Source organism: Perognathus longimembris, chromosome 2, assembly GCF_023159225.1.
Source record: "Perognathus longimembris pacificus isolate PPM17 chromosome 2, ASM2315922v1, whole genome shotgun sequence".
Lineage (NCBI taxonomy): Eukaryota > Metazoa > Chordata > Mammalia > Rodentia > Heteromyidae > Perognathus > Perognathus longimembris.
In genome coordinates this window covers 95,432,817-95,458,673 of record NC_063162.1, presented here as the reverse complement: position 1 = coordinate 95,458,673, position 25,857 = coordinate 95,432,817, and the positions used below count along the sequence as shown (strand labels likewise).

General features: G+C 34.3%; 1 protein-coding gene across 6 annotated transcripts in view; it reads right to left on the bottom strand.

Annotated features, from left to right (window-relative positions):
- Nucleotides 1-25,857, bottom strand: part of Dgkb (diacylglycerol kinase beta) — a 549,587-nt gene that overhangs the window by 385,472 nt on the left and 138,258 nt on the right. For 2 of the 6 annotated variants that reach the window (XM_048337833.1, XM_048337836.1), the window contains 4 exons: nt 25,189-25,277; nt 24,993-25,109; nt 17,246-17,344; nt 683-718 (listed from right to left, as the gene is read on the bottom strand). In XM_048337833.1, coding sequence (XP_048193790.1) covers nt 683-718; nt 17,246-17,344; nt 24,993-25,109; nt 25,189-25,277 — 341 coding nt within the window. The remainder of the gene's footprint in view (nt 1-682; nt 719-17,245; nt 17,345-24,992; nt 25,110-25,188; nt 25,278-25,857) is intronic. The other 4 variants (XM_048337834.1, XM_048337837.1, XM_048337835.1 and 1 more) reach the window with 2 other exon arrangements.

Below are 25,857 nucleotides of genomic sequence, written 5' to 3'. Positions count from 1 at the left end.
ATATCCTTATGAACACATATGCTAAGTAAAATGATGCTAAGTAAAATAAACTTCATGTTATGGAAATGTTATATCACTGTTGTAATTACTTTCAACATGCCATGTGAAACTGTAGCATCTATTATTGATGATCTTCTTGTATCCCCTTCCTGGGGTGTTACCCGCACTATCTCTGTATCTTTTCTGAGTACACTGGAAACCATTTATACTGGTATTAGAACTAGGAAACTGAAAGGGAATACCAAAATCAAGAGACACAGGGTAAAAAGACAAATGACTACAAAAGCAATACTTGCAAAATTCTTTGGTGTAAATCAACTGAACAACTCATGGGGGAAAGGGAAAGGGGGAGCGAGAGGGTGGAATGAGGGACGAGGTAACAAACAGTACAAGAAATGTATCCAATGCCTAATGTATGAAACTGTAACCTCTCTGTAATTCAGTTTGATAATAAAAAATATATAAAAAAGAAATGTATTTAATGCCTAATGTATGAAAAGGTATCCTCTCTGTACATCAGTTTGACAATAAAAATTTTTAAAAAAGAAATTTAAAAAAAAGCTTGCATTTTCAAATTTCAGAATATGGAACAAAGGTAATAGGAAATTAATGTTAGTAAATTACTAAGAGGCACAGTGACCTTTAGTTGCAAATGTGAATTTTTTTATATTTATTTACTTACCTCGGGAGCTGAACTTCCTGAAGTAGGCAGAGTCTGCTGAGAAAGAAAATTCATGTTAAATCTGAACAGGAAAGTAACACTGCAAATAAAATATCATGAAGATTCTTAAGTCACTACACTTCAGTGACTAAATGAATAACTTGGAAAATATGTGCCTGGCAATTTTTTTTAAGCAGACTTATATTTTCACTAAACCAGATATATTTAACAACAGAGTGGACTAAATTGTGAAATCATTTAAAATACACCTTAATCAATTCAACCCTGGGAAGCTTACTTGCCAATCTCACAGATCCCTCTACTACACTACTGTAGTACATTCATTGATTTGTAGAAGAAATTAAAAATAAGTATTGCTTTCATGAAGACGTAAGGTAAACATGAGAAAACAAATACAGGTACACAGCACAACAGGAAAAAAGAAGTAACAAATAGAAGAAGGATTGTTATCAATAAGTTATAAACAAAGAATTTGTTTGAAAGCACACTTCTGATGCCACAAGCTCACATAGACAAGTTCCGCAATTTCCCCAAAGTGCTTCTGTTAAACAAGGATCTGTTGTTTGGAAAGAATAAGCAGATGTACATGCCAGGAACTGAATATGTAAGATCTAACACTCCAAGAAGATGCAGATATGCAAAATGGATTTGATAAAAGGCAAAGACTACCACATTGGAAAAAAATAATCTCATTGTAGGCATAAAAAGTTTTGTGTCCCCTTTCTGTGGTTGTCCCTGAACTATCACTGTATCTCATCTGAGTATCCTGGGTACTGTATATACTTGTATGAGAACTAGGGAAGGGAAAGGGAATATCAAAATCGAGAGACAAAGGATAAAAAGACAAACGACTCCAAAAGCAATACTTACAAAACCATTTGGTGTTGTAAACCAACTGGACAACTCATGGGGGGACAGGGAAGGGGGAAATGAGGGAGGAGGTAACAAATTGTCCAAGAAATGTACCCACTGCCTTACATACGAAACTGTAACCCCTCTGTACATCACTATGACAATAAATAATTATTCAGAAAAAATTAAAAAGACCCAGGGGTGAGACTGAATCTCATTGTCCCTTTGCTACCAATGGGTACAATTGAATACCCACACTTTTCAGAGTTGCAGGGCTATGGGGCAGCTGTTGTTAGACTTGGAAATGTGAGGTTGGCAGAGAGGAGGCGGGTGAAGGAGATAAGGAAAAAGCACTCAAGCCCTGAAGATTGTGGCACTCAGCCTTCTGAAAGCAGCAACTGAAATCTACTGAAGTAAAAGATGATAAAAACGTCCTATATAGGATTTCCCTTTCAATCAAAATGTGCAGGGAAACGGTGTACATTAAGTTAGCATTCACAAGAGCAGCTTATTCCTGAAATTACAAGAAGAATGGATGCACTATAGATACTCACTAGACGTTGGAAGTTAACTTTACAGATTTTGGGAGGAGGGGAGTTGTAGGGAACAGAAAGCAGGAGAAAATGAGGGAGGAGGTAATACTTTGAAAAAGAAATGTACTCACTATATATCACCACTACAATAAAATAAAATTTAAAAATTGGTACCTAGGTTAAACAATTCAGTAGGAACTTGTTAGGGAAATCAATTTAGATTTCAAATGTCTTTCTCTATAATCTTCTGTACATATTTTTAAATATCATGGATGAGTGAGATGTTTTAGTTCTTTGAAATTTACCAAGACTATATAATTCTAAGTGTAATATATAATTAATCAGAATTAATAGAGGAACTATATATATATTTGCTTTACTAAATGGAAGGTGTGGCTAAAGAGGAATGAGATTGAGTATCTATTTAATATTAGATAGAATACAAATTATAGATAATTATTTTAAAAGATGCTTTGCCTTAAGGGCACTTATTAAGTTTAATGTAATATCAAAGAAATTTTAAAAATTATGTTATTCTTAAGTATATTTCTAGTCTTCTTATCTTCTGATGTGTAATTATTTTAATTTGACAATTTAATCCAAATTATCACAGGAAAATTAAATATCTTCAATAAAAATTATTGGAAGTTTGGCTTAGTTAAAATATAATAGGAACAGTTATCATGTTAAAAGGATTATCAGTTATTTAAAAGCTAAAATAAAATTAATGCAATTAGACCTTGAGTTAGTGCTTTGCAAGTGTTGTTTAACATTTATGGTCACATTTAATTTGCCTACATAAAAATGGCATATTTTTCAGGTTAGGAAGCTGAATATCAATAAAATTGAATGGCTGGCACCTAAAATATAAATAGTAACAATATTATGCACTAACTAATTCTTCAGTAATATATACGTGTGTGTCTGCTATTGTGTCTATATGTGTATGTATATATACATAAATATGAAGTCAATATTATCAATTAAATAATGACTACAAATATTTGTCTATTTATAAATTTGTAAAATAATTTTGTAAATCCCACTCAACCTGTGAGCTTCCTCTCTTATGTTCTGTTCTCTTCTCCATTTCTCAGACAACATGAAACTTTCATTTGTTTCTATACCTTTTGTGAATAACTGGCAGAGTTTGCCTATGTCTCATGTGTTATCAAGGCTGGAGACTACAGAATAAGTATTAAAACACATTAACTTCATGGCTACTGAGTATACTTCACTGTCTTCTGATATTCACTGAGTTTCAAGAGGTTTAAAATAATGATCTATCACAAAGCTTACTTTTGTACTTAATTGGTACTTAATTGTTCTATTAACATTATAATGGAAAGATTCCCTTAGTTCTCACGGCCAGCTTTAGGAATCAGCAAGCACAGACCAGTTAACATTGTCTTCATCTGAAATCATTTCTGTTGGTAATGAGCAAAGGAGAACCAACAGTTTCTTTTTTGATGAAAATATCTAAGTTGAGGATTTGACAAGAGAGAATGAATGGTACAGGACAGAAGAGATCAAAGAGAAAAATTAATGGATAAACAGGACAAAGGAAAAGAAATGGAACCCAAGCAAAAAGAACAAATTGTCACTACTGATTTCCTGCAATCCAGAGAGTTACCTTTACAAACACTGGGCAAAGACAATAATGGACTTGAAAAGAGGAAATGTGAACAGGGGTGGATAGTGACCAGTTCAAAATACTCAACATGGTTTATATCCTTAGATTATTTTTTAGAGCTCTTGTAATATATACAAATAACAACTAGATACTTGTTTATGTGTATCTCTCTATCTATATATCATTATAGAGTTGGAGTGCTTTGGGCATGGATTGATTAGAAAACACTAGGCTCTCCCCAAAAAGAACTATCATAATAGTTTAATATTTATAAATTTTATGCTCATAAAATTAATTTATAGTGCTTTCTGGTATGCCTATTCTTTCTATAAAACTGAGCCACTTCTAGGAATTTCTTGTTGAATAGCTAAATGCATAGCTGCTTTTCAGAATGTAAAAGCATCACTGCAGATGATGAGTGAACATTGATAATAATATTTAGTAAAAGCTTATTTTTTCTTTTTCTCTTCCCTGGAAAACCCTTGAATTACAAAGAAAGCATTTATAGTAGAATTTGTTTTCATTGTTTATGCCACTAAATAACCATTGATCTCATGCCGAAATATTTTTAAATAGGTTAAAGTTCAGTTTCTGTGTTTGCGTTAGGCTACCATTCAATTGAGTTAAAAATTTTATACTGACTGCCAGTCAACCTTATCATGAACTTTCATTATGTGCATGTAATTAATTGGGCCCAATGAACAATATCAGGACTGAGTTATAGACTCTTTTCCCTTGACCATATAATTAGAATATAATTACCCACAGGATATCAGAATGATGCAAAACCTTTCTTCTAAATGTGCCCTCATTAGGAAACAAGTCTCAATGTACACTTATTCAATCAGTGTGAATTAATTAAAATGTTGCTGGAATAAAAGAGGGTTGCAGTAAGAAGATCTGACATCTATTAAGAGACTATCACTTGGTGTCTGCATGCACTGGTTGTATTTCAACCCACTTAGTTCAAATAGCAACCGTGCTATGTGGTGTGCTGCTCAGGCCACAACAAACTCTTGGTAAATAGAATAGTAGTTGTAATTTTTTTTGAAGAGCAAATAGTACAGATGAGCACCAAATCTGTGAGAAACGGCTAGGACTCTAGAGGTGCTATTATTTTCTGATAATTCTCTGTGTGTGTGTGTGTGTGTGTGTGTGTGTGTGTGTGTATTATTATAAAATACATTTCATGGGTAAAGTCATTTTAACTCAAAATATGAAACAGATTTTTTAACCATGTATACTTAAACTACAAGTAGGTATTTTAAGTTCTGCAAAAAGTTACTACATGATAATAATTGGGAAAGCCCAGACTTAAATAGATACTAATATTATTTTTCCTTTAAAAATGTCTTGGATATGGGCTGGGAATATGGCCTAGTGGCAAGAGTGCTTGCCTCCTACACATGAAGCTCTCGGTTCATTCCCCAGCACCACATATATGGAAAATGGCCAGAAGGGGCACTGTGGCTCAGGTGGCAGAGTGCTAGCCTTGAGCGGGAAGAAGCCAGGGATGGTGCTCAGGCCCTGAGTTCAGGCCCAGAACTGGCCAAAAAAAAAAAGTCTTGGATTACTTAAGCCATCTTTAGTTAGTATTTGTTTTGACAATCCTTTTTCACATTCCTTATTATAGTACTTGTCATTTTGACCTCACAATGGGTCCTGCTTCTCTGCATCATTCCCACATTCATTCACACAATATGTTGGTTTTGCTAATCAAACTGTAAGCCTTAGGGGGAAGAATATCTAATCCTGTGCTATTTTTTTAAATTTAATTTTATTGTCAAGGTGAGTATAGATGGGTGGCATTTACATACATAAGGTAGTGAGTACATTTCTTCTTTTTTATTTTCCAATCCAGTCTCTATAATGAGTACATTTATTGACAAACTTGTTATCTCCTCCCTTGTTTTTCTCCCACATTCTCTCCTGTCCAATTCCTCCCTCACACAAATTGAACAGTTGGTATACAACATATTTTCATGTAAGTATTGGTGTTGCATTGGTTCACCTTTTATCCTTTGCCTCACCATTTTGATGTTCCACTTCCCTTCTCTACTTCAGATAAATGTGTATACAATGCCCAGGGTATTATGTAGAGTGACAACAGGGGCTAAGCCATGCTTCTATAAGAAAGAATGACATTGCTCACTTCATAAAGAAATGGAAATACTTGGGGGAAAAAATCATACAAAGAGAAGTGAGCCAGTCCCAAAGAAACATAGACTCTATGTGTTCCCTCATTGGTAACAATTAGTATATATCTAGGATAGTCCTAGCAGAGGATCACATTAGCTCAATGACTATGTACATATATCATATAAGATGATGCTAAGCAAAATGAACTCCAAGATATGGAAACAAGGGATGTTACACTGTTTTTATTTTTAATGTTCTATGTGAAGTTATTTATTTTTTCTTACATTTTTATGCCCTATGGTTTAGCCCCTATTATCACTGTATTTGATTTTAAGTTATTTCAACAGCATATTTTCCTGAGGAGGAACATATGTATGCACCTAAGAATATGTATTTCTTAAAGGATGTAGAATGTATCACACTACACACTCAGATTATATAAAACATTACAAAAATAGTTCTTGCAAGAAAGAAAACAGGGAATATTCTGTGGATGAGACATACAAAAAATTCTACCTACAAACTATTAATCTTTGTTTCTCTATTATTTGGCATATATTCACTAAAATTGCACTGAACCAATCATTAATTCATAATCCTTATATGGGAGGCTACTCCACATTTGTTGAGAAGAATGTCATCAACAGTAACATGAAGACTTAGAGAACTCTGAGCAATAATGAATCTATAATTATGTCCAAATTTGGGGGTTTTTCACATTTCTTCAAAAATGTCCAGATTCATAATTAAATATTCAGAAACTTGTGCTGAAACATTTTGACACTCATTCTTAAAAAAGACCTACAATAATTTATAATAGAAATTTTGGATAAGTACTTTTGCAAATTGTTATTTTCATATGGTCTTTAGGAGTAAACCCAAGCATATTTATAAATCATCACATTTTAAAGATTTATTTAACAGAGTTAAAGAAATTGAGCTTTGTTGTAAGATTATATATATTTTAATGTGCTCTAATAGTTGCTTGATGACACCATTATATGTGAACAATATTCATTAATATGACATATTAACTATGCGTAATTGCTACCAAAGAACAAAACTTTCTCTACAATAGCATGTAAACATATTCATCATCTGACTTTGGAACAAACATCAGTAGTCATTTTCTGATATATATTAAGAAATGTCAATACATATAATGTCTGATGTGAAAGACTATATTTTCTAAAGCATATTTAAAAATCAGATGCTTAGATATAATTTAATATTCAGAAGAACACATCTTGATCCTTAGAATTTTTAGAAACCCTCATATGAGATATTTTATATCTTGTGTAATTATAATAGTCTAAAAATCACAAGCTTTTCAAAATTTCAGAGTTATAACATTCTTCAGGTGTCATCTCCAAAACTGAATGATGCTGATTTTGTATCTACTAATATTATTTCACCCTCATATACTTTAAATTCCATTTTATGAACTCATAACAATGAAATTAATTATGAATTGACAATTCTTAAAATAATCTCTTTGTCCTATATTCATTTTCATTTTTACTCTATATTTACACTAATGTTTGATATACTTCATGACTCCGAAGAAAGAATCAGAACAGATGGACAAAAAAGGGCTGAGGGAAATATGATTTATTTACTTAGTAAATATCTTTTGATCATCTATCTAGCCTCCCTCAGAATTGAAGTCGATGATGAATATAAATACACATTTTCTATGTGTGTGACAGGAATAGCTGTGGTATTCAATGAGCATAAGGAAAGGTTAGTGTTTTACATGCCTTTCCTGCTATGGTGACTGGGAGGCAAAGGCAGGGTATACAAGAGGAAGCAGATTATATAAACCCTAGTAAATGTGGAGAAAACATGCTTTCAGAGACATATTCAGAAGTGGTGGCAATGGTGATGAAACAGGAGGAGACAATTTAGAAATAATATACACAGAAAGAAAAGAGAACACAAAATGGTAGCCTGACCCACATTGAAGACTGGAAGAATTATTATTCACTCTTGTTGAGAAAGCAGCTAGAAAGGAAAAATAAAACCTGGATAGGATAATGGATAAATGTCACAGAATATGAGAGGAGAGCATTTCAAACAGTTTTAAAAGCTGTGGAAATTTAAATACATATATTATATATCATACATGTAAGATATATAATATATAATATGATATAAACATATATGATCTATATTATTCATAGTTTAGATAGATAGATATTTAACTATTGAGAGATTGTAGAGATCCTGTTTTCTGGAGAATCATCTTTGGCTCACAAGAGTGAATTCTTCCAGGAATGCCACCTGTCACAAAGGGTGTCTTGATCCTTTTACAGAATTCTAAAATATTCTTTCACTTTACTTGAGATGTGAGCCATTTCTCAATCCCACCTACTTGGCATTTTATATAAACACAACAATAGAACAATCATCAGCTTTCTACCTTTGGAATAACTATAAAATGTTGCCAGTGTCAATTTAAAAACTCAATATAATTCTAATTGGCTATCCACTAATATTATTTCATCATCACAACTCATTTCTGTGAGCCTTGTATGAATAAACTTCAAATTGTTATGTTATGGGGTACGAAAGGCCAGGGTACTCACCTTAGGTTGAGAACAACCCTGTAGAATGTAGGGCCAACGCCCTAAGTCTCATAGTTCAAGCCAAGACAAACCTCTGCCTAAGACCATGTCTGTTCTGCTTGCTTCTGGTTTCTTATAATCTCACTCTCTTAAGTATTTATTCTGAGAAATCTTTCCTTCCTCCATAAGTCATTGAAAGCTAACTCTCTGATGCAAGTCCTACCTCTCAAGAACTCAATCTGTGAGTACCCATTTGGCATCAATGTGGGTGCCTGCAGCTATGGCTCTAGATGAATGTTTTGAAGTCAGAAATTATACTAAGGTGGGTAAATGAAGGGAGAAAGTTGATAGAGTGAACCTATATACCTAAATATACTTATGATTATATGAAAAGGTAAGCAAGAATAAACCTATTTAGATCCATTTTCAAATATAAGGAATAGCATTGCACATGAGATTAAACAGTTCACATGATGAAGAAGAAAAACAAAGTTGAACTTCTGCACCTAAATCATGACCATTAGGTCATTATTTTACACAATGTGTTGAGTAAACTTTGTCAGATTTTTTTTCTACTGAAATTAAGAAATTGATGCATTCTTAAAGACTGTGACAAATGGTAGGATGAAAGAAAACTAAGGACTATGAAGAAAGATAAGGCAAAGAGTGCTTGGATTGTGGATTAGTTGTAAAGTGCTTGCCTAGCATGTACCAAGCCCTGCGTTTGATTCCTCAGCACCACATAAAGAGAAAAAAAGCTGGAAGTGGTGCTGTGGATCTAGAGGTAGAATGCTAGCCTTGAACAAAGAGTAGCCAAGGACATGCTTAGGCCCTGAGTCCAAAGCCCCAGGACTGGCAAAAATAAATAAGGCAAAGAATCACAGAATAAAGGAAAATATTATAGAAATATGACCATCAAAAATTTAAGAATGCTGAGTAAAATAGTAGTTAAATAAAATAGTTTGAATATCCTTTTCTATGTCATAAAATAAGAGGACAGTAATAAAGAATAAAACATTAGGTATAGACTGCTTTCTTTTAGAATTTGTATTTCTTAAGTGAATAAGGCTGGAAAAATATGGACTCTCAAGAGTGTTAACCCTATATCAAGTGACCAATTTCATCAGAAGTAACAATATACCATTATATTTTAGGCAGAGAATGCCATACAAATTATGGCATTATTTTAATATCCTATTAAAATAAATTCTAAAATAGATCTCTACAGTGTTTTTTTAAGTAGAAACAAATGTAATGTCCACAATAGATAAACTTTTTCATTGGCAATAATTCTTACATGCAAATATGTATATTCTACATGTTTTAACCTAGGCTGCCATGAAGGTGGCTTCATCATCACCCAAGAGAGCTCATCTAAGTGGAATAATATTACAAGTAAATGGTTCATAACTCTAACACAGATGCCACTTCATCATTTAGAGATATTTCTTTTGTCCACCTTCCTGGATTTCTTCCTTGAAAGAATATGTGAAGCCAAATTGACTGCAGACATAAAAATATTACAATAAGCTAGTGCATAATGTGTTCCTCATGAGAATTTGAATGCCAATTTAATCCTACACATTTGAAAAAAATGAATAAATAAAAAGCAGCTATCTTGTGTGAATAATGCTAAGAAATTGAACCTGAGCTCACATTTCCAAATATGGGGGGAAATGAGATTCTTTTTTGCCTATCATTACTATGATGACAATTATAAATTGATCTATAATGAATATTAATTAAATGAATATTAAGTAATGACAGTGATGAAACATTTATTGAGGACTGACACTGCCCCTTATGCTCACTTTTTTGACCAAAAGGAAAACTACCTGGGAACAAACCTTTAGTAGAGGATATAAAGGATTTCCAGGCAATGCATTGTTTCATTAACTATGAAGAGGTAAGTGGAAAAGAAGGGGTAAAGGAGCCAGGAGGATATAAAATAAAATACTGAAACTCGGTGTAGCAAGATACATCCTTAGTCAAGCGTTCACACCTCTTCAGCAGACTCCACATTTTGGGAAGTTTTATAACTAGCTTAGGGAATAACGCAACAGAGAACACATCCAAATTTTAGACTCAGATGAAAGAATTCAGATGCCTTCTTCCTTCCTCTCATTGGCTGGTGTTTCTCACTGCAGTTGTCATTATTAGCTCTCAGTAGAGACAAGTGATAGAAGAAACTAGAAGCTCCCACAATACTTGGGGTGTGAAGAAGAGACACATACCCTACTTCACACCTAACAGACCTTCTGACATTCGAAGGAGTAATGACTTAGTTTAACACATGCTCTAAGGAAAGACTTCACATATTCTATGCTATTTAAGACTTAATCACCATATTTACAATGTATAATGCAGAATTCTTAAAATTGTCTAAAAGTAAGATCGGAAGAGAAGTTAGCATGGCATATGGTTGTCTAAGGGTGTTGTACGTAGAGATACGTAGAAGGCTGCTTCTGTAACATCACAACGTGACCACGGCACAGCTACAGTGAAGAAGAAAGAGAGGTGGGATGTTCATATCATTTGAACAAAATTTGATGAAGATATTGAACTTACATTTTCTATTTTCTTCTCCGAGAACTAAGAAGATCCACCATTTACAAACCTTATTTTTAATGATAAATGGGGTCTAATAGCATGAGAAAATATTCTAGGAAGAACATATTTGGGACATAAATAGCATAACATTTACTGTATTTACTGCTTTATATAAAAACTCTTCTACCTGTGGCTCAAACATGTCATCATAGCTACTCAGGAAGCTTAGATCAGAAAACTGCAGTTAGTTCAAAGACAGCCCAGGAAGGAAAGTGATGGAACTCTTATCTCAAATAACATACCAAAAATGTTGGGAGTAGAGCTATGGCTAAAGTGGTACAAACCTAGCCTTGAGCAAAAGCGGCTCAGGGACACAGTGCCCAGGCACTGTGTTCAGGGCCCAGCCCTAGGATAAGCACATTAAATAAATAAATAATTAAAAAAACTTCTACCTAATCAATATTACTCTATTATTTACTTTACTGGTATGTTTGTTTAAATTTTGAAGAAAAAAAACAACTAAGGCTAATTTAAGAGGCCTTCAAGAATTGTTATCCTAAAAGATTTTTTTTTACTTTAGAAAACATTCAAATTATGTTTCCCAAGTGTACTTAAACACCTAAGAGGTATAAAAGAGGTATAAAATTGTACTTTTTATGTAACAAAAATATGTGTGGGAAAACTGAAAATAACAACTCTACTACTGAATGGGGAATAGTCAGGAGGAGAGAAACCATTATTTATAATGATCTTCACTGAGATATCACTTATAATAACAAAAGAAGAATCTGGAAAGGTATAAGATACATTGTTTTGTTTATAGCATGTATATACGTGTATAATATGTGTACATAGACAATATATGTGTGTATGTATAAATAGTGGTGATGGAAACTGGGGTTTGAACTCAGAGCTCTGTGCTTGCTAGGCTGACATTCTATCACTGAGCCACTGAGTTCTATTCTTCATTAGTTATTTTTAGGATTGGGGTTGACTTCTTGCTCATTGTGTACCCCTGTGGATCATATAATTTTATGAAGATCAACATATACTTACGAATCAAATATCAGATTGTATTATCTGTGAAATGTAATGATTTTCTTGAAGCTAGGCCCTAAACTTTATAGCAGGCAACAGAGTATGGAATGATTCCAGGGCAGTTAATGAAAGTTCATAGACTGCAAAGGCTCAAGGGCCATCAGTTTGAGCAGATTAAGCAATTTTGTAAGGCAGAGAAACTCCAGTAATTTGTTTAAAGTATGAGCATTTAAATAGTTAAGAGGTGTAACAGCCAACGTATTTACTCTATTATACAAAAGTGACCTTTAAGTCTTACTTAAGAAGGCAAGGAAAATTCTAAAATTAAGTGATTTAAGTTGATTTATTAACATATACAAGATTCCAAAGGCTTGAGCGAACAGGTGTACTTATGAAAGTACAAGTAGTTCAATTATCCCTGATTTCTAGTGTCTAAGGAGGTTTGTGAGAGACTGGGTACATTGAGCCAGGTAAAGAGCCTTGTTTACCATAGTAAAGTTTAGAATTCAAATAAGGAATCACTGAAAATATGCATAAAAAAACATACGATATTTGCATTTTAGAAAGTGGACCTATGAAGTAGGTTGGGCATATAGCAGAAGTAAGTAATTCAGCAAAGATGCTACTGGGACTATCTTGAATAGAATTTATCAGATTGCATGCAAGGTACATTACATTGGAAAAAGAATGAGAAACATTAAGAAATTACAATGGGGGGCTGGGAATATGGCCTAGTTGTAAAGTGCTTGCCTCGTATACATTAAGTCCTGGGTTCGAGTCCTCAGAACCATATATATATATGCAAAAAGGCGGAAGTGGCGCTTTGGCTCAAGAGGTACAGTGCTAGATTTGAGCAAAAAGAAGCCAGGAACAGAGCTCAGGACCTGATTTCAAGCCCCAGGACTGGCAAAGAAAAAGAAAAAGAAGTTACAATAGGGTACTTAATATTTAACATATGAAATCCAAAAGGATCATGAGACTTCAGATGGTAAAGTTGAGGGGAGGGAAGACAAATAGGAAGACTCTGTTGGAATTTGGGGAAAGTTTGGGGGAAATTTTTAGTTTGTAGCTGTGGAGTACCAATCACACTTAGATCCCAATCTTGAATTACCATTTATTGTTGCATGACCCAGGAGGGCTTACTTAATTTCTCACTTTCTTCCTATGTAAAATGGAGGTAATATTTATCTAACAGGTTACTATGGTTTGGTTACTTCTGTATCGCATCCTCCAGAATAGCTAAGATTATAAACCTGAGTCACTACTACCTGATTTATTGTGTGCTTTAAGCAGATTTATGCATCTCATTACTGATAACATGTCTCCCTTTCTAATTTTGGTTCAAAGTGAGTTCATTCTAGTAACCTGAAACCACCTTCCATCTAGTAATTTTTTTTTTGGTTTTAATATAATCTATAGTGTTTTGGCCCAACATACTGTATCCCACTCTCCATCTCCTTATCTCTCACACTTCCAAGCTTTATTCCACTGTCCATCATTATAAATACTGCTGTGCAAACAACCTCAACTCCTAAACTTCTTTTTTTCCTCATGTGTGAGAAAATGCAATGTCTAATAAGATTGTGTAAGTCTGGGCTGTGCCTATTTTATTTCGGGAGCTGGAACTTAGCTGGAGACAAGTAATGGGAAATGACTCAAGATATAGATGGATCTAATCTTCCTAGTATTGTTTTAAATCTGTGATAATTAAATAGAGGTTGCTCTTTCCTAATTAGTGCTTAGCAATCATGTTGTAGTCACTTTGTCCTACTGCTCCCACCTTCCTTAAGTGACTGTAGTGCATGTGAGTGCTCAAAGTTTTATTTTTTATTTTTTTATTTCTTAACTATCCTAAGTGTCAGCCAGTTATCCCCCAACTTCCTGTTTTGATCAGGGAATAGAAATGGCAAATCATCTTTTTTCCCCATGTTTGCCCATGTTTGCCCTCCCATCATGGCAATTAAATTGTACTTTTCAAAATATAAGACTGGTCATTCCCTTTTCTTTTCAAAATCCTTGAATGGTTTTCTATCTCATTCAGAATAAAAGCTAAATAGTTTATATTATCTGAAGTTGCCATAAACAATGTGAAAATCAGTAAACTCTTTGGCCTTCTCCTTTACAATTTGTATTCCCACACAGTCATTGACAGCCACTAAAGTCCCTTGATTTCTGATTGTCCTCACGCAGGAGCCAATGTCTCCTGACACAGTCTGTTTCCTTCCTAGCTCCTCTCTACTCCTCCATCCTCATTTATCTCTTCAGTGAACTTTTCTTGAATTTTCTTTTTTTCTTTTTTTTTTGCTGATTGCAGCCTTTGCTTTTTTTTTTCTTTGCCTGCTTTAATTTTGCCCTTTACATTGAAATACAACCAATATTTGTGATTGGATATTAGCTAAGATATATAACAACACATTGTTGTTAGACAGATATACCGGGAAAACATATTTTGACCTGACATTCTGTTTTAGTAGGCCTCACAAACCAGACCAGATAAACAATGGAATTTTTCCTGTTACATGCCATTTAAACTAAAGTGTGAAGGAAGCACCCCTTTGCTTTCCTAAAAGGAGACTCTAGTTATGTAAATCACTGTCATGAAGAAGTTCTTTCTGCTTCACTTCTTATTTAAAAAGTAACTCCATGATAACTAAATCAGCTTCTTTTCTCCCACTGTCTGTTTCTCTCTTTCTCCCACAAAATCCAGTGCACTGGTAAAGCCCAATGGAAGTTCCCATCTTGATTTGCAGAATGGAGGCTGCATTGACTCATGCATCGTAGATAAAAGCTAATTAGGTCTACAAACAAATTTTTGTTGTAATTTTGTTTTTTGTAGAAATATGTATATATAATATAAAATGATTTCAAGAGCCAAGAGAATGAATATATTCCTCTGTTGAAAGTTAACTGTTTTTTTTTTCTTTTTTTGGATATAGTAACAGCATCAGTCTAATCTCCTGGTAAATTTCTAGTCTGTACAATAACATTAGTAATTAAAATCACCATTCTGTACCCTGGATCTCTAAGTTTACCTGTATAATTAGAACTTTATATGCTTTAGGCATATCCTTTCCCTGTTTCCCAATTAAGGACCATCATCCTATTACTATATATTTAAATTCACTTATGTTAAGCTTACTTATTTTTAATAGTGTTGTTTGACCCACTGGAGTGTAAAAGTCTATAAAGGCAAATATTTGTTTTTACATTTCACTATTTTTTCATTTATTGTAGGTCATGGGGCTTGAACTCAGGACATGGGCACTATCACTGAGCTATATGGCTTAAGTCTAGTTTTCTATCACTTAGGGCTACAGCACCACTCCCGGTTTTCTTGGGGTTAACTGGAGATAAGGATCTCAAGACCAGTCTTGCCTGAGCTGGCTTTGAGCCACAATCGTCAGATCTCAGCCTAGGATTACAGGTATGAGCAACCAGCACCTGGCAAAATTTACTATTTGATTTCTACCTGTACTACTAACTGCAAATACTAAATATTCAATTAATGTTCATTGTATTAATTACTTAATATTGTGGCACAGGATCTAGTGTGGTATGTGTGTTCAGGATACAAGGTCTATCATCATCACATAAACTATGTACCCAAGATTGCATTAAGATAAATGCTAGGAGTATAAAGCTATGTAATAAGAAAAGCTAGACTAAAGGATACACTGACATTGTATCACTAGGAAAGAGGCAAAGGGAAATAACCAAAAGAAAGAAGAAAGGACAATATACAGAAGCAAGTTAAACGTTGACATTGTTGAAGATGAAATGGTCACTAATTGTCAAATAGTTTGGAGTAGAAAGGACCAAAGGGACACAAGCATTGACATATAAACCATGATTAATATCTCAGCGATATGTAAAGATTGATAGGCCAGACACCTAAATGTAGCAAAAAAAGGGATTTGCAAGACTTGCAGAAAACAAGAATAATATGATGAATTCATTCTGTTTTTAAGTTTATGTGGCCACAGACAGGCAGGGGTCCCTACTAAGCTGACTGTCCATATGCAATTGGAAATAGAGGGGCAGAGCATATTTAATCTCATAGTTAAGCTCTGAGATCAACAATTCATCTAAATCAGAAATCTTCCTCATATTTTTAAACATGAACTATACTAAAATGTGTAAATAATGTAAACATTCCAGAGATCTTTCCTCTTTTAGTAGAGCTTTAAAAACATAAAAACAACATCAATATAGCCTAAAATGTACTATTTTATTATTCTTAATTAATCTCCTTAAGATATATAGCAACTCTTCCATGGAGAAAGGAAATTTAGAATTCTCATAGCTAGTCTCTTCAATATGGAGGCATCTTCTTTCTGTCTATTTTTATACTTTGAGAAAATAAAGCATTTTTCAAATAACTGTTAAATAAATGCATGTAAAATACAACCCGCATTTTACAGATAATTACAAAATGAATCATAAGTGGGTGCAAATTGAGTAATTTGATTAATTTCTAGGTTGACCTTTACAAAAGTATTTGTCTAACATCTCTCAGTTGTTACATTTTTTTTTCTGTAGGAAACCAGACATTGGGTTTCCAAATTATGTTAAAAATGAGAACTGTGTCATTTACACAAAATAGTTTTGCAAAATAACTTTCACTGTGGAAACAATTTGAATTTTGAAAATAACATTATCTTTGAATATCTACTATTCTTATTGAGGTAAATTCTCAAGATGACTTCCTCATGCATTTTCCAGTTCTGTATTTATATAGGTGGGTAATTAATTTTCAGGTAGTTTAATTTATTGCTTATTTTTAAAAAGCAGCTAATGGTGGGGAATAAAATTTTTCAAGGTTGGTGCCATCATTTTAGAAAGCCTCTGACCTAAGACACCTCAACATGGTAGATATATAATGTGCAACCCTGGCAAAATTACCCTTAAGAGTAACTTCATTATTCTGGGAAGCCAGACCAATAAAGCATACGGAATGTATGTGTCTTGTCCATACAGTTTCTGGTAAGCACAATTTGACTAAGTGATAAAATTGGAGCACACATGAGTTAAAGCACACCTTCCTTTTTACTAAAGTAAATGGTGATGTGAAGGAAAAAAGGAATACAGTGAGCAAAGTTGCTATGCTCTGAAGTAATGATGTAGCTTGGATTTATATAGTTCTGCCTTGATTTGTGAAAGAAACAGATCACTTTGGAAGCATTTAGTGTAGTAGAATACCAATGAATCACAGCATTCTCAAGTTACAGCAGCATGATAAGGGAAAACTCACCAGTACCACTGGACAGATTGTTGTGGGTGGTAAAATATGATCCTTCAAAGGTCCACAGTCACATTCAGGTTTCAGATGAGAAGCACATTTGTTATGCAGCTAGAAGAGGAGAAAAGGGGATAACATCAGATTGCACACAACAGCAGATGATATTTCCACTGAGACATAGAAAATACATATACAAGTACATTAAACAATTTCAAGAACAAATGACAGGATCATAAAAAGATTTTTATTACATTTGCCATCTTAAACAACTAGTTAAAACACTTTTTTGACATAATCCACATATTTCTCAATTCTCAAGCATTTTTATATGAAAAATGTACACCAAGGAAGACTAATTTCTTTCACAAATTTGTACCCATTGCAATCCATTGCTAATCTCTTAACTATCTTAAAACCACTGTGCACTCTGGATATTTTTTTTGACCCTCCTGTTTTCTCAAAGTCATTCCAAAGTGCACAGCTCAGTATGGGGCATAATTGATCCCATCATTAGTTTTGACTTTGTAATTCAATATGTAAATGTAACCTGAGATTCATCTCAGTAGGAGCAGGATATAAATAAAAGAAGATGATTATGATTATAAAAATTTATTTCATATTGTATTTATTAGCCTGACAAAAGTTAACATATCATCATATAATGTGGTATTTATTTTACAATATGTAAATAGATAAAGTGACATTTTTTATCCACATAGATCATCAATTTACATTAAGGCATGATGACATTGTGGATTAAGTAGTATTTTTTAATCTGTGGTGGTAATTTTCATTGGAATTTCATAAATTTGATCAACATAAATGCTTAAAGGCATCTAGAGATTTCTAGGAATTTTTTCTCTCATTCAATATCAACTTAATGCAAACTGTTCACACTTTAGAACAATTAAACATTTGGCAATGGGTGTTGTTTAAAAGAATAACAACAAAAGCCCCAGTATTCCCCCTTCCCTTACCTATTTAGGCCTTGACTGTTTAACTTACCTTTAAGTAGTTCATTACCAACCAAGCATAAATGAAGAATGTTAATTTACTGTTGGAGAAAGAACTGTATTGAAGAGATATTTCTCTGGTCCTAGAATCACTCCCCCCTCCTACCTCAGATTTCATTCTGTTTGTACTATAATGAGCACACATTAGATTGCATTATATAAAGTAAAAATATATTTACACACTCAACTACAATTAGTTTATATGCTTCACAGTAGTTATAAAGTTCTTTACATTTATTAAAAAGGTGAATCAACCATTTTATTAGGTATTGCTGATCTTTGTCAGGAGGCAGGAAGTCTTAAAGATAAAGAAACACTCATGTATAATAGAAGTAAATAAACCAAAACTGAAACTGTGATCAGGAAAATTAAAACACAAAATTTCATCAAAATAAAATTAGTTGAAAACATGTCAGTAGTTCATTGCACTTAACTTTAAATAAATTGTAGTCCTAAACATTTGCATTTAAAATGTTGTAGGATGAATGAGTTCCCAAAATAACTGTTATGTCCAAATCTTACCTCTTGATAAATGAGAATATGAGTGGTTTGGAAATGAGGTCTTGATAAATTCATTCAAGATAAAGTTACACTGCATTATGTTGGGCTCTATGAAATTGTTATAAGAAGAAAGAAATCTGAACAGAGAGGTAGAGACAAACAGGAGAGGTAGCTTTTTAACAACAGACAGAGATACTGAGGAGTAAAGTTATAAACCAGTAATGCTGAAGGTTCCTTGGAAGGTAGGCAAAGGCAAAAGATTTTTCTTTAAACTTCAGAGTATCCTGATATTGTGTGTGTGTGTGTGTGTGTGTGTGTGTGTGTGTGTGTGTGTGTGTGTGTGTGTTTAGACTCTGGAACTATGACAATATATTTCAGTTGTTGTTTATATTTTTCAATTATTTATTTACTTACAAGGGCTTGAACTTTGGGCCTGAGCATTTTCCCTTAGCTTCTTTTATTGCTCAAGGTTGGCACTTGACCCACAACTCCAATTCTGGCTATTTTTGAGTAGTTTATTGGAGATGAGTCTCACAGACTATCCTAACCAGGCTGGCTTTGTACCACAATTCTCAGATCTCAGACTCCACAGTAGCTAAGATTGAAGGCATGAGCTACCAGAGCCCAGCTTTAATTACCAAGTTTCTGTCTTTTTATTAAAGAAGCCCTAGAAAACTAACACACTAAGCACTAATGAAAGCTGAACTACAAGCACAGGTACCCTATACATACTATGGTTGTCACAGCAATAAAGCTTTTGATCTTTCATTATGTATATTATTTTAAAAATCATATGGAATTGCTTCAAAAGGCTAAACATAAAGCTCCTCTAAGACCCAGGAGCCCCACTTTTGGACATTTACCCAAAGGATCACAAGCAAGGTCATACTAAAACTATCAGCACAACTGTGTTCATTGCAGTACAGCTTACCATAGTTAAAATATGGAACCAACTCATATGCCCCTCAGCAAATGAATGGATCAAGAAATGATGGTATATATATACAATTCTATGTTTTTATCTGAAAGAATGGCATTGCCCCATTTGTGAGGAAATAGAAAGACTTGGGAAAAAATCATACTAAGTGAAGTGAGCCAGACCCAAAGAAACATAAACAAGTTGGTGCCTTGACTTGAGTGTGGTTTTCAAATTTGTTATGATAGAAATATATACACCTAACTTGTTGGCGTTTGGAGTTTGGAAAAAGTGACTTTAGGGTATGATTGGGAATTGGAGAGAATATCTTCAGCGTATAGGTGGAATTAGATGACCTTATGAGGAAAAGCCCCCTATAATTAGACAAGTGCCCTCATTAAGAGACCAGAAATGATCCAACCTTGAGCACATTGGCTGTCCTGCTGTGCAATGTCTTCTGCCATGTTAGATCATAGCAAGAATGTGTTTAACAGATATGTTCCCTCAACATCAAACTTCTCGGTCTTTAGAATACAAGATATCTCTTCTCTATGGATTACCCCAATCTCTGATACTTCATAGTAGCAAAACAAAATAGATTAAGATAACTTGACACCATGTCATCTCATAGAGAAGAAATTGAGAAAAAGACATGGTGTGTTCAATGTGAATAAATGCTGAAGATAGATCATATGTTCAAGGTAATCCAGACCCCAAGTCAACAGTAGCCTAAACACAAGGCTCCACATACAAATAGAAATAAAGCAAAACACTGGTGATTCCTGCCTTGGAGTTAAATAGCCACTGACATGAAGCTTATTTTTTAAATGTTGGTCACAGTTGCTGTTGCATTTCCTTTTTCAGATGAGATAGAAGTACTTAGATTATTACTTTTATATGTTCATAAAATTCTCATTCAATTCAGTATCTAGGAAAATCATATAATGTGAACCAGTTATTCCTGGAAGTGAATAACTTGGAAATAATTTCAGAGTTTATAAAAGCTCCCAGTAGCACCTAATTTAGAGCCAAATCTATGTTTACTGCAAAATCTGTCTCATGTTTGGGAGAAAAAGAGAATGTGTATGTGTGGGAAGTGTGTGTGAAAGACTGTGTGGTTTTGGGGTGGGGTTGAGGAAAAATGAGTGTACTAGAATCTATTGGGGAGAAATTGAATATTAGAATTAGAAAAATACATCCATAGGATAGAGAAGCTCCTAAAGGAATGTGTCAGTATACATTTATTCTCTTGATTATAATACTTTGTACATTTGGGATACATTTTTAATGCTGGATTTCACTAAAGTATACACCTGTCTGAGGTTTTCCAAACTTGTCAGCAAGTGTTTAGGAGATTGGGACTTCCAGGAAAAGGGTGTTCTTATATGATGTTAGAAGTTATTCATTAATAGTTTAATATAAGTGTTCTCTTGGTAAGCCCAAATAAAATGTATTATTAATCTCCCATACTGGTGATTCTTGTCTGACCAGGATTTATCTATTTAGGTGTGGAGTAACTCACAACAGCATCTAATAGATAGTCAGCAAAATACCCTCAGCAGAAATGCCCAGAATGAGAAGTGGAGTCAAAAGAGTGGCAGAGTAAAGAAAGCAAGAGAGGGAGGAGAGAGCCATAGAAAATGTTTTGCTTGACTCAAAATATTAAACAAAAACAAAAAGTAGTCGTGTAAATGTTAGGAGTAGCTTTACCATTATAGGTATTCAGGAATTTTGTGCTTTAACTCTTAAGTAGTTAGATTTATAAGTGGAGATAAACTTTATTCTAAGTTCTTAACTACCTATCTATAAGGTGGAAAGTTACTATAATGCCATATACCAATACCACAAGGACTGAATGAAACATGAGTGTGAAAGTAAGTTTTATTTCTAGGTAGTTTTTAAACTTACTTGCTTATCTTCATTGCCTAGCTTAATGTATATTTAAGTGTGATGCAATGATATATTCAAAAATTGAAATTCCATATTTCATAGCAAGAAAGAAAATATATCAGCCATTGAAGTGCTTTCATAGAGGGTTGATTCTAAATTAAATACTGTCAACTTCCAGTGATTGGGGGAGAAACTGTGCACCATCAACTAGCCATGAAAGCGGATTGTAGTCTAGCCAGTAGTATAGACAAAGTTAGCAGGAAAAAGCAAATCATTGGAGAAGAATTTAGTTAGTACTAAAAAGAGTTCTAAAAAGGGGAAATATTAGCATCAAGGAAAACCTTAGGAAAGAATAGAACTTTGTTCCTGAGATTCAGTAAGAATATAAGGCTGGTGACTTCATGAGATCTTCCCTTGCAATCGCCAGCAGACATTCCGCACTGCAGAGAGTGTAGGAAAGGAACTCACATAGACTGGGCTCATGTTCAATCTGTCTTGAGGAACAAAACATGAAATTAAAACAAGGAAGAATTGAAGGCTGAGTTTATCATTACAGAGCTATCATAGGTTGCTGAAAAAAATAGTATTTTTGGAAGATTATTTTGGAGGTAGTGTGAAGCCTGCACTATAGAGAAAGTACCTTCTGTCAAGGAAAGGAGCCAAGAGTTTCTGACTCTAATCTAGGCAGGAGGTGCTAAGAGTTTACACTGGGGTTGTGAATGTGGAGACAAAAACCCAAATCTGGGAGAGAAAGTTTTAAAAGGATTATTCAAGGCTCAGCAATGGTATAAGTAAAATATGAAGGCAAAAGACAGAAGTAAAAGAAATCACTATTTCAAGAGTCAGGTGTCTATTGTAAATGACTGGCAAGATTTACCATGTGTGATTGGAAGAAGACTTTTATTATTTTGTGACCACATAGGCTTACAATTGGGTAACACTCAGGGCCACATAATTCTGAAAGTCTTCAGTAATGCAGGTGCTGCTCTGTCTTAGACTGGCCAGATCCTTCCAGCGGCAACTCATAAATGGGATGCCTTACCAGGCTGGTGGTGTTGGGCACCCATATGGCATCTCACATAACATATACTTATATGAATGTTATTACTGAGAATTAACTGGTAAGAAGCCCTTTCTTAATACATCCACACAGAATTATGTTTTATCTGTTTATAACAATCCTCTAAAGGTCACATGAACTTCACTTTAGAATGTTGGCTAATGTTGGCTATATATGAGGGGTCAAGATAATGCCACTACTAAATGTCAGAGACAATCTTACAGTCTGGTTGTACCTGGGCACCCATAGCACATATGGAAATCTAGCTGTTTAACAGGTTGAGATTTGAAGATTACAGTTCAAAGCCATTCTGAATAGGAAAGTTCATGAGTTTATTACCTCCATTTAGCCACAAAGAAAGCTGAAAGTGGAGGTATGGCTCAGATGGCAGAATGCTAGGCTCTAGCAAGAGAGCTCAGGGATATCACAGCCCTAGGATGTACACAAACACACACACACACACACTATACACACACACCTGCCCCCACACCATAAACCTGCACAGTCACACACACACACACACACACACACACACACACACACACAACTGCTTCTCTATAATCTCAGGTCATTTGCAAAAATCGTAAGCAAAAAAGTAGTACCAGCTTCGGGAAAGAGCTTGACATCAAATCAAGCATCATTTTCTATTTTCTCTCTGCAAACAAACTCCGGATGGAATCCATTCAAAGATGTCTCCTAATGTCGCCATTGACTGTACTGAATGCCACCAAGATTGTAATGAAGTAACATTTGTCGGCTAACATTAGTTTCAGAATAGCATGAGAACAAGACTCTGTTCCTCAGAAGCCATTTTGTGACTGGTAGTTGTCAAGGCCACACCATTTTATCTTAAACCTTAATACAATAGCTCTAGAAAAAAAAAAAAAAAACTCTGAAAATACCAAACAAGTGAATATTTTAAGGTATAAATATGGTGAGAGTCACCTGGGTACCAAATCAGCATATTCAAAAAATTACAAAAATAGAAAAATAGTTTGAAATACAAAAAGAAAGGAATTCTGATGTCTGTTAACTCCAGATTATGTTAAAATTAAGATGTGGCTAGTGAAAGTTGGTTTCTAGAAAAGCAAGAATACCTCCTACAAGAACTGGGAAGAAACAGTATTTTAATTATTTTCAAGATTGAGTGAACAAAAGGAACTGTGATCTTCTTATAACTGATAATCCTGTATGTTTCAGTAGTTTATTTGTTTAATTTAAATCACTGATAGATGTTTTATTGCAATAATCAAATACTTCAAAAGCTAAAGCTCTCTTTTCATAACTGAGGAACATTTCAAAATGGAAATGGGATTTAACTGAGTAATAACTGAACATGATTGAAGATACTATGTTCATTTTTACAAAATGTACATAATGATATTTTTGAATTGTAAGTCGGTTTGTTTTTCTCTTTATGCTGTGTGTGTATACTAAGAATGTTGTTTAACCTGTGGATTGATTATGAAATATTGAATTAATAAATAGAAACTAATCTGCCTAACTATTCAGTGCCCCCTGCTGTTTTACTCTGACCAAAGCAAGATATACTAAGATTACTAACACATTGTGCTTTAGAAAGGCAAGAAAGCAGGAAAAGAGAGAAAGGAAGAAAGAAAAGAAAGAGAGAGAGGGGCAAAGAAGGAAGGAGAGATGGAGGGAGGGAAGAAGAAAGGGAGACAGAGTGTGAGGGAAAGAAGAAAGGAAAGGAGGGAGAGAGAAAAGAGGGAAAGAAGTTAGGGAGGGAGAGAAAGAAAGAAAGAAGTGCTGTAGCAAAACCCTATCTTCTGATTAATGTTTTGCCTTCTATTATCAAAAAATAAAACCTGCAACAAGAGCTATATTTTCTAGAAACTAAAGAGGATATCTAGTTATTGCATGTATTCCAAAAATTATTTGGAGTGACTTTACATTAACCAAAACCTATCGAATTCCAAAAGTTTCCTATGAAAAACTAATTTATTTTTGCCTTCCTCATTGTCCACACTCCTACAAACGAATATTTACATTGAACTCTTTTATCTCTCAATTTCAGATTAAACTGTTGAGTAGTACAGCCACATGGCTGGGATAAAGTGTTTCAGGTATACTTAGAAGCATCAACACCTAAAATATTATTTGCCTTCTTTGAGCTAAAACATTTGGTTACCTTCCTAAAAAATGTCCTGATCCATCTCAAAACCATGTGGTCGTTTTGCCTTTATGGTGTACTTCTGGACTTATGACAACTGTTCTGATCCTCTGTGTATATCCTTGGAAGCCAGATGAAGTTAGAAGTTTCAGCTGCTCAACAGTAGTTATGCTAATGTCTAGGAAACCTTTGTATGCTGGGACTACCAGAGGGCAGCCAATGGGAATGCATTTGCACAAGTTACTCACTGTGATCTGACACCAGACACAATGTAGTCCTGTCAGCCCCTGGTAACATTTCACTGTTTTGTGGCACTTGTCACATTTGGTTGGGCAGTTGCCTTCAACCCAGTAATGGTGCATGACCTGGAAAAGAACAATAGTACTGTAGTAAGAGGAGTCTCTATGCACACCTTTGAAAAGCAATCAGAGCCCACAAACTTACATCAGTGTTCTTTTTGGACTTCACATAAGTCTTGATGCAAGAAGAAGGCGCTCTAGCCACACAGCGTTCATGGACTGTGTATTTACAGACTGAAAGGAAACAGGTATACAAATTCAGAGAGAATCCTGATCCAGATTGTAGTTTTCTAGGGAAAGAATGACATTAACAGAACCTCATTTCATAGCCATTGCTCCCTAATCAATCCAATCAGCCATATCAAGGAAAAGTCCAAGTAGACTGTTTTTTTGCCATGGAATACAAAAAGCCAATTAGGACAGGAAATATTATGCATGTGAACAAGCAAGACTCCTTTATCATAGCATAGCAGGAAACGCTTAATTAAATCAGTCTTCACTTGAATTTTTCACAATAATTCCCAGATGACAAAAATATTAAAGACAAATTGATGAGTGCCAAATGGTGTGGTGTCATTTTCTAGAAAGAAAAGAACTATATTTTGCAAAGTACAGGCATGGCAGTGGCTGGTAAGCATGGAAAAGTATGAGCTTATGATATTTTGTCTATTGATTTATCTAAACCTTTAATGGCTGATTACCCCGTTTCTATTGAATAGAATCCATCGTACATGCCAGGTCTGCAGGATATGTTCATCTTTCATTTTACATTATGGCATTGTTTCCCAAAACAACAATCTTTACAAGGCGACAT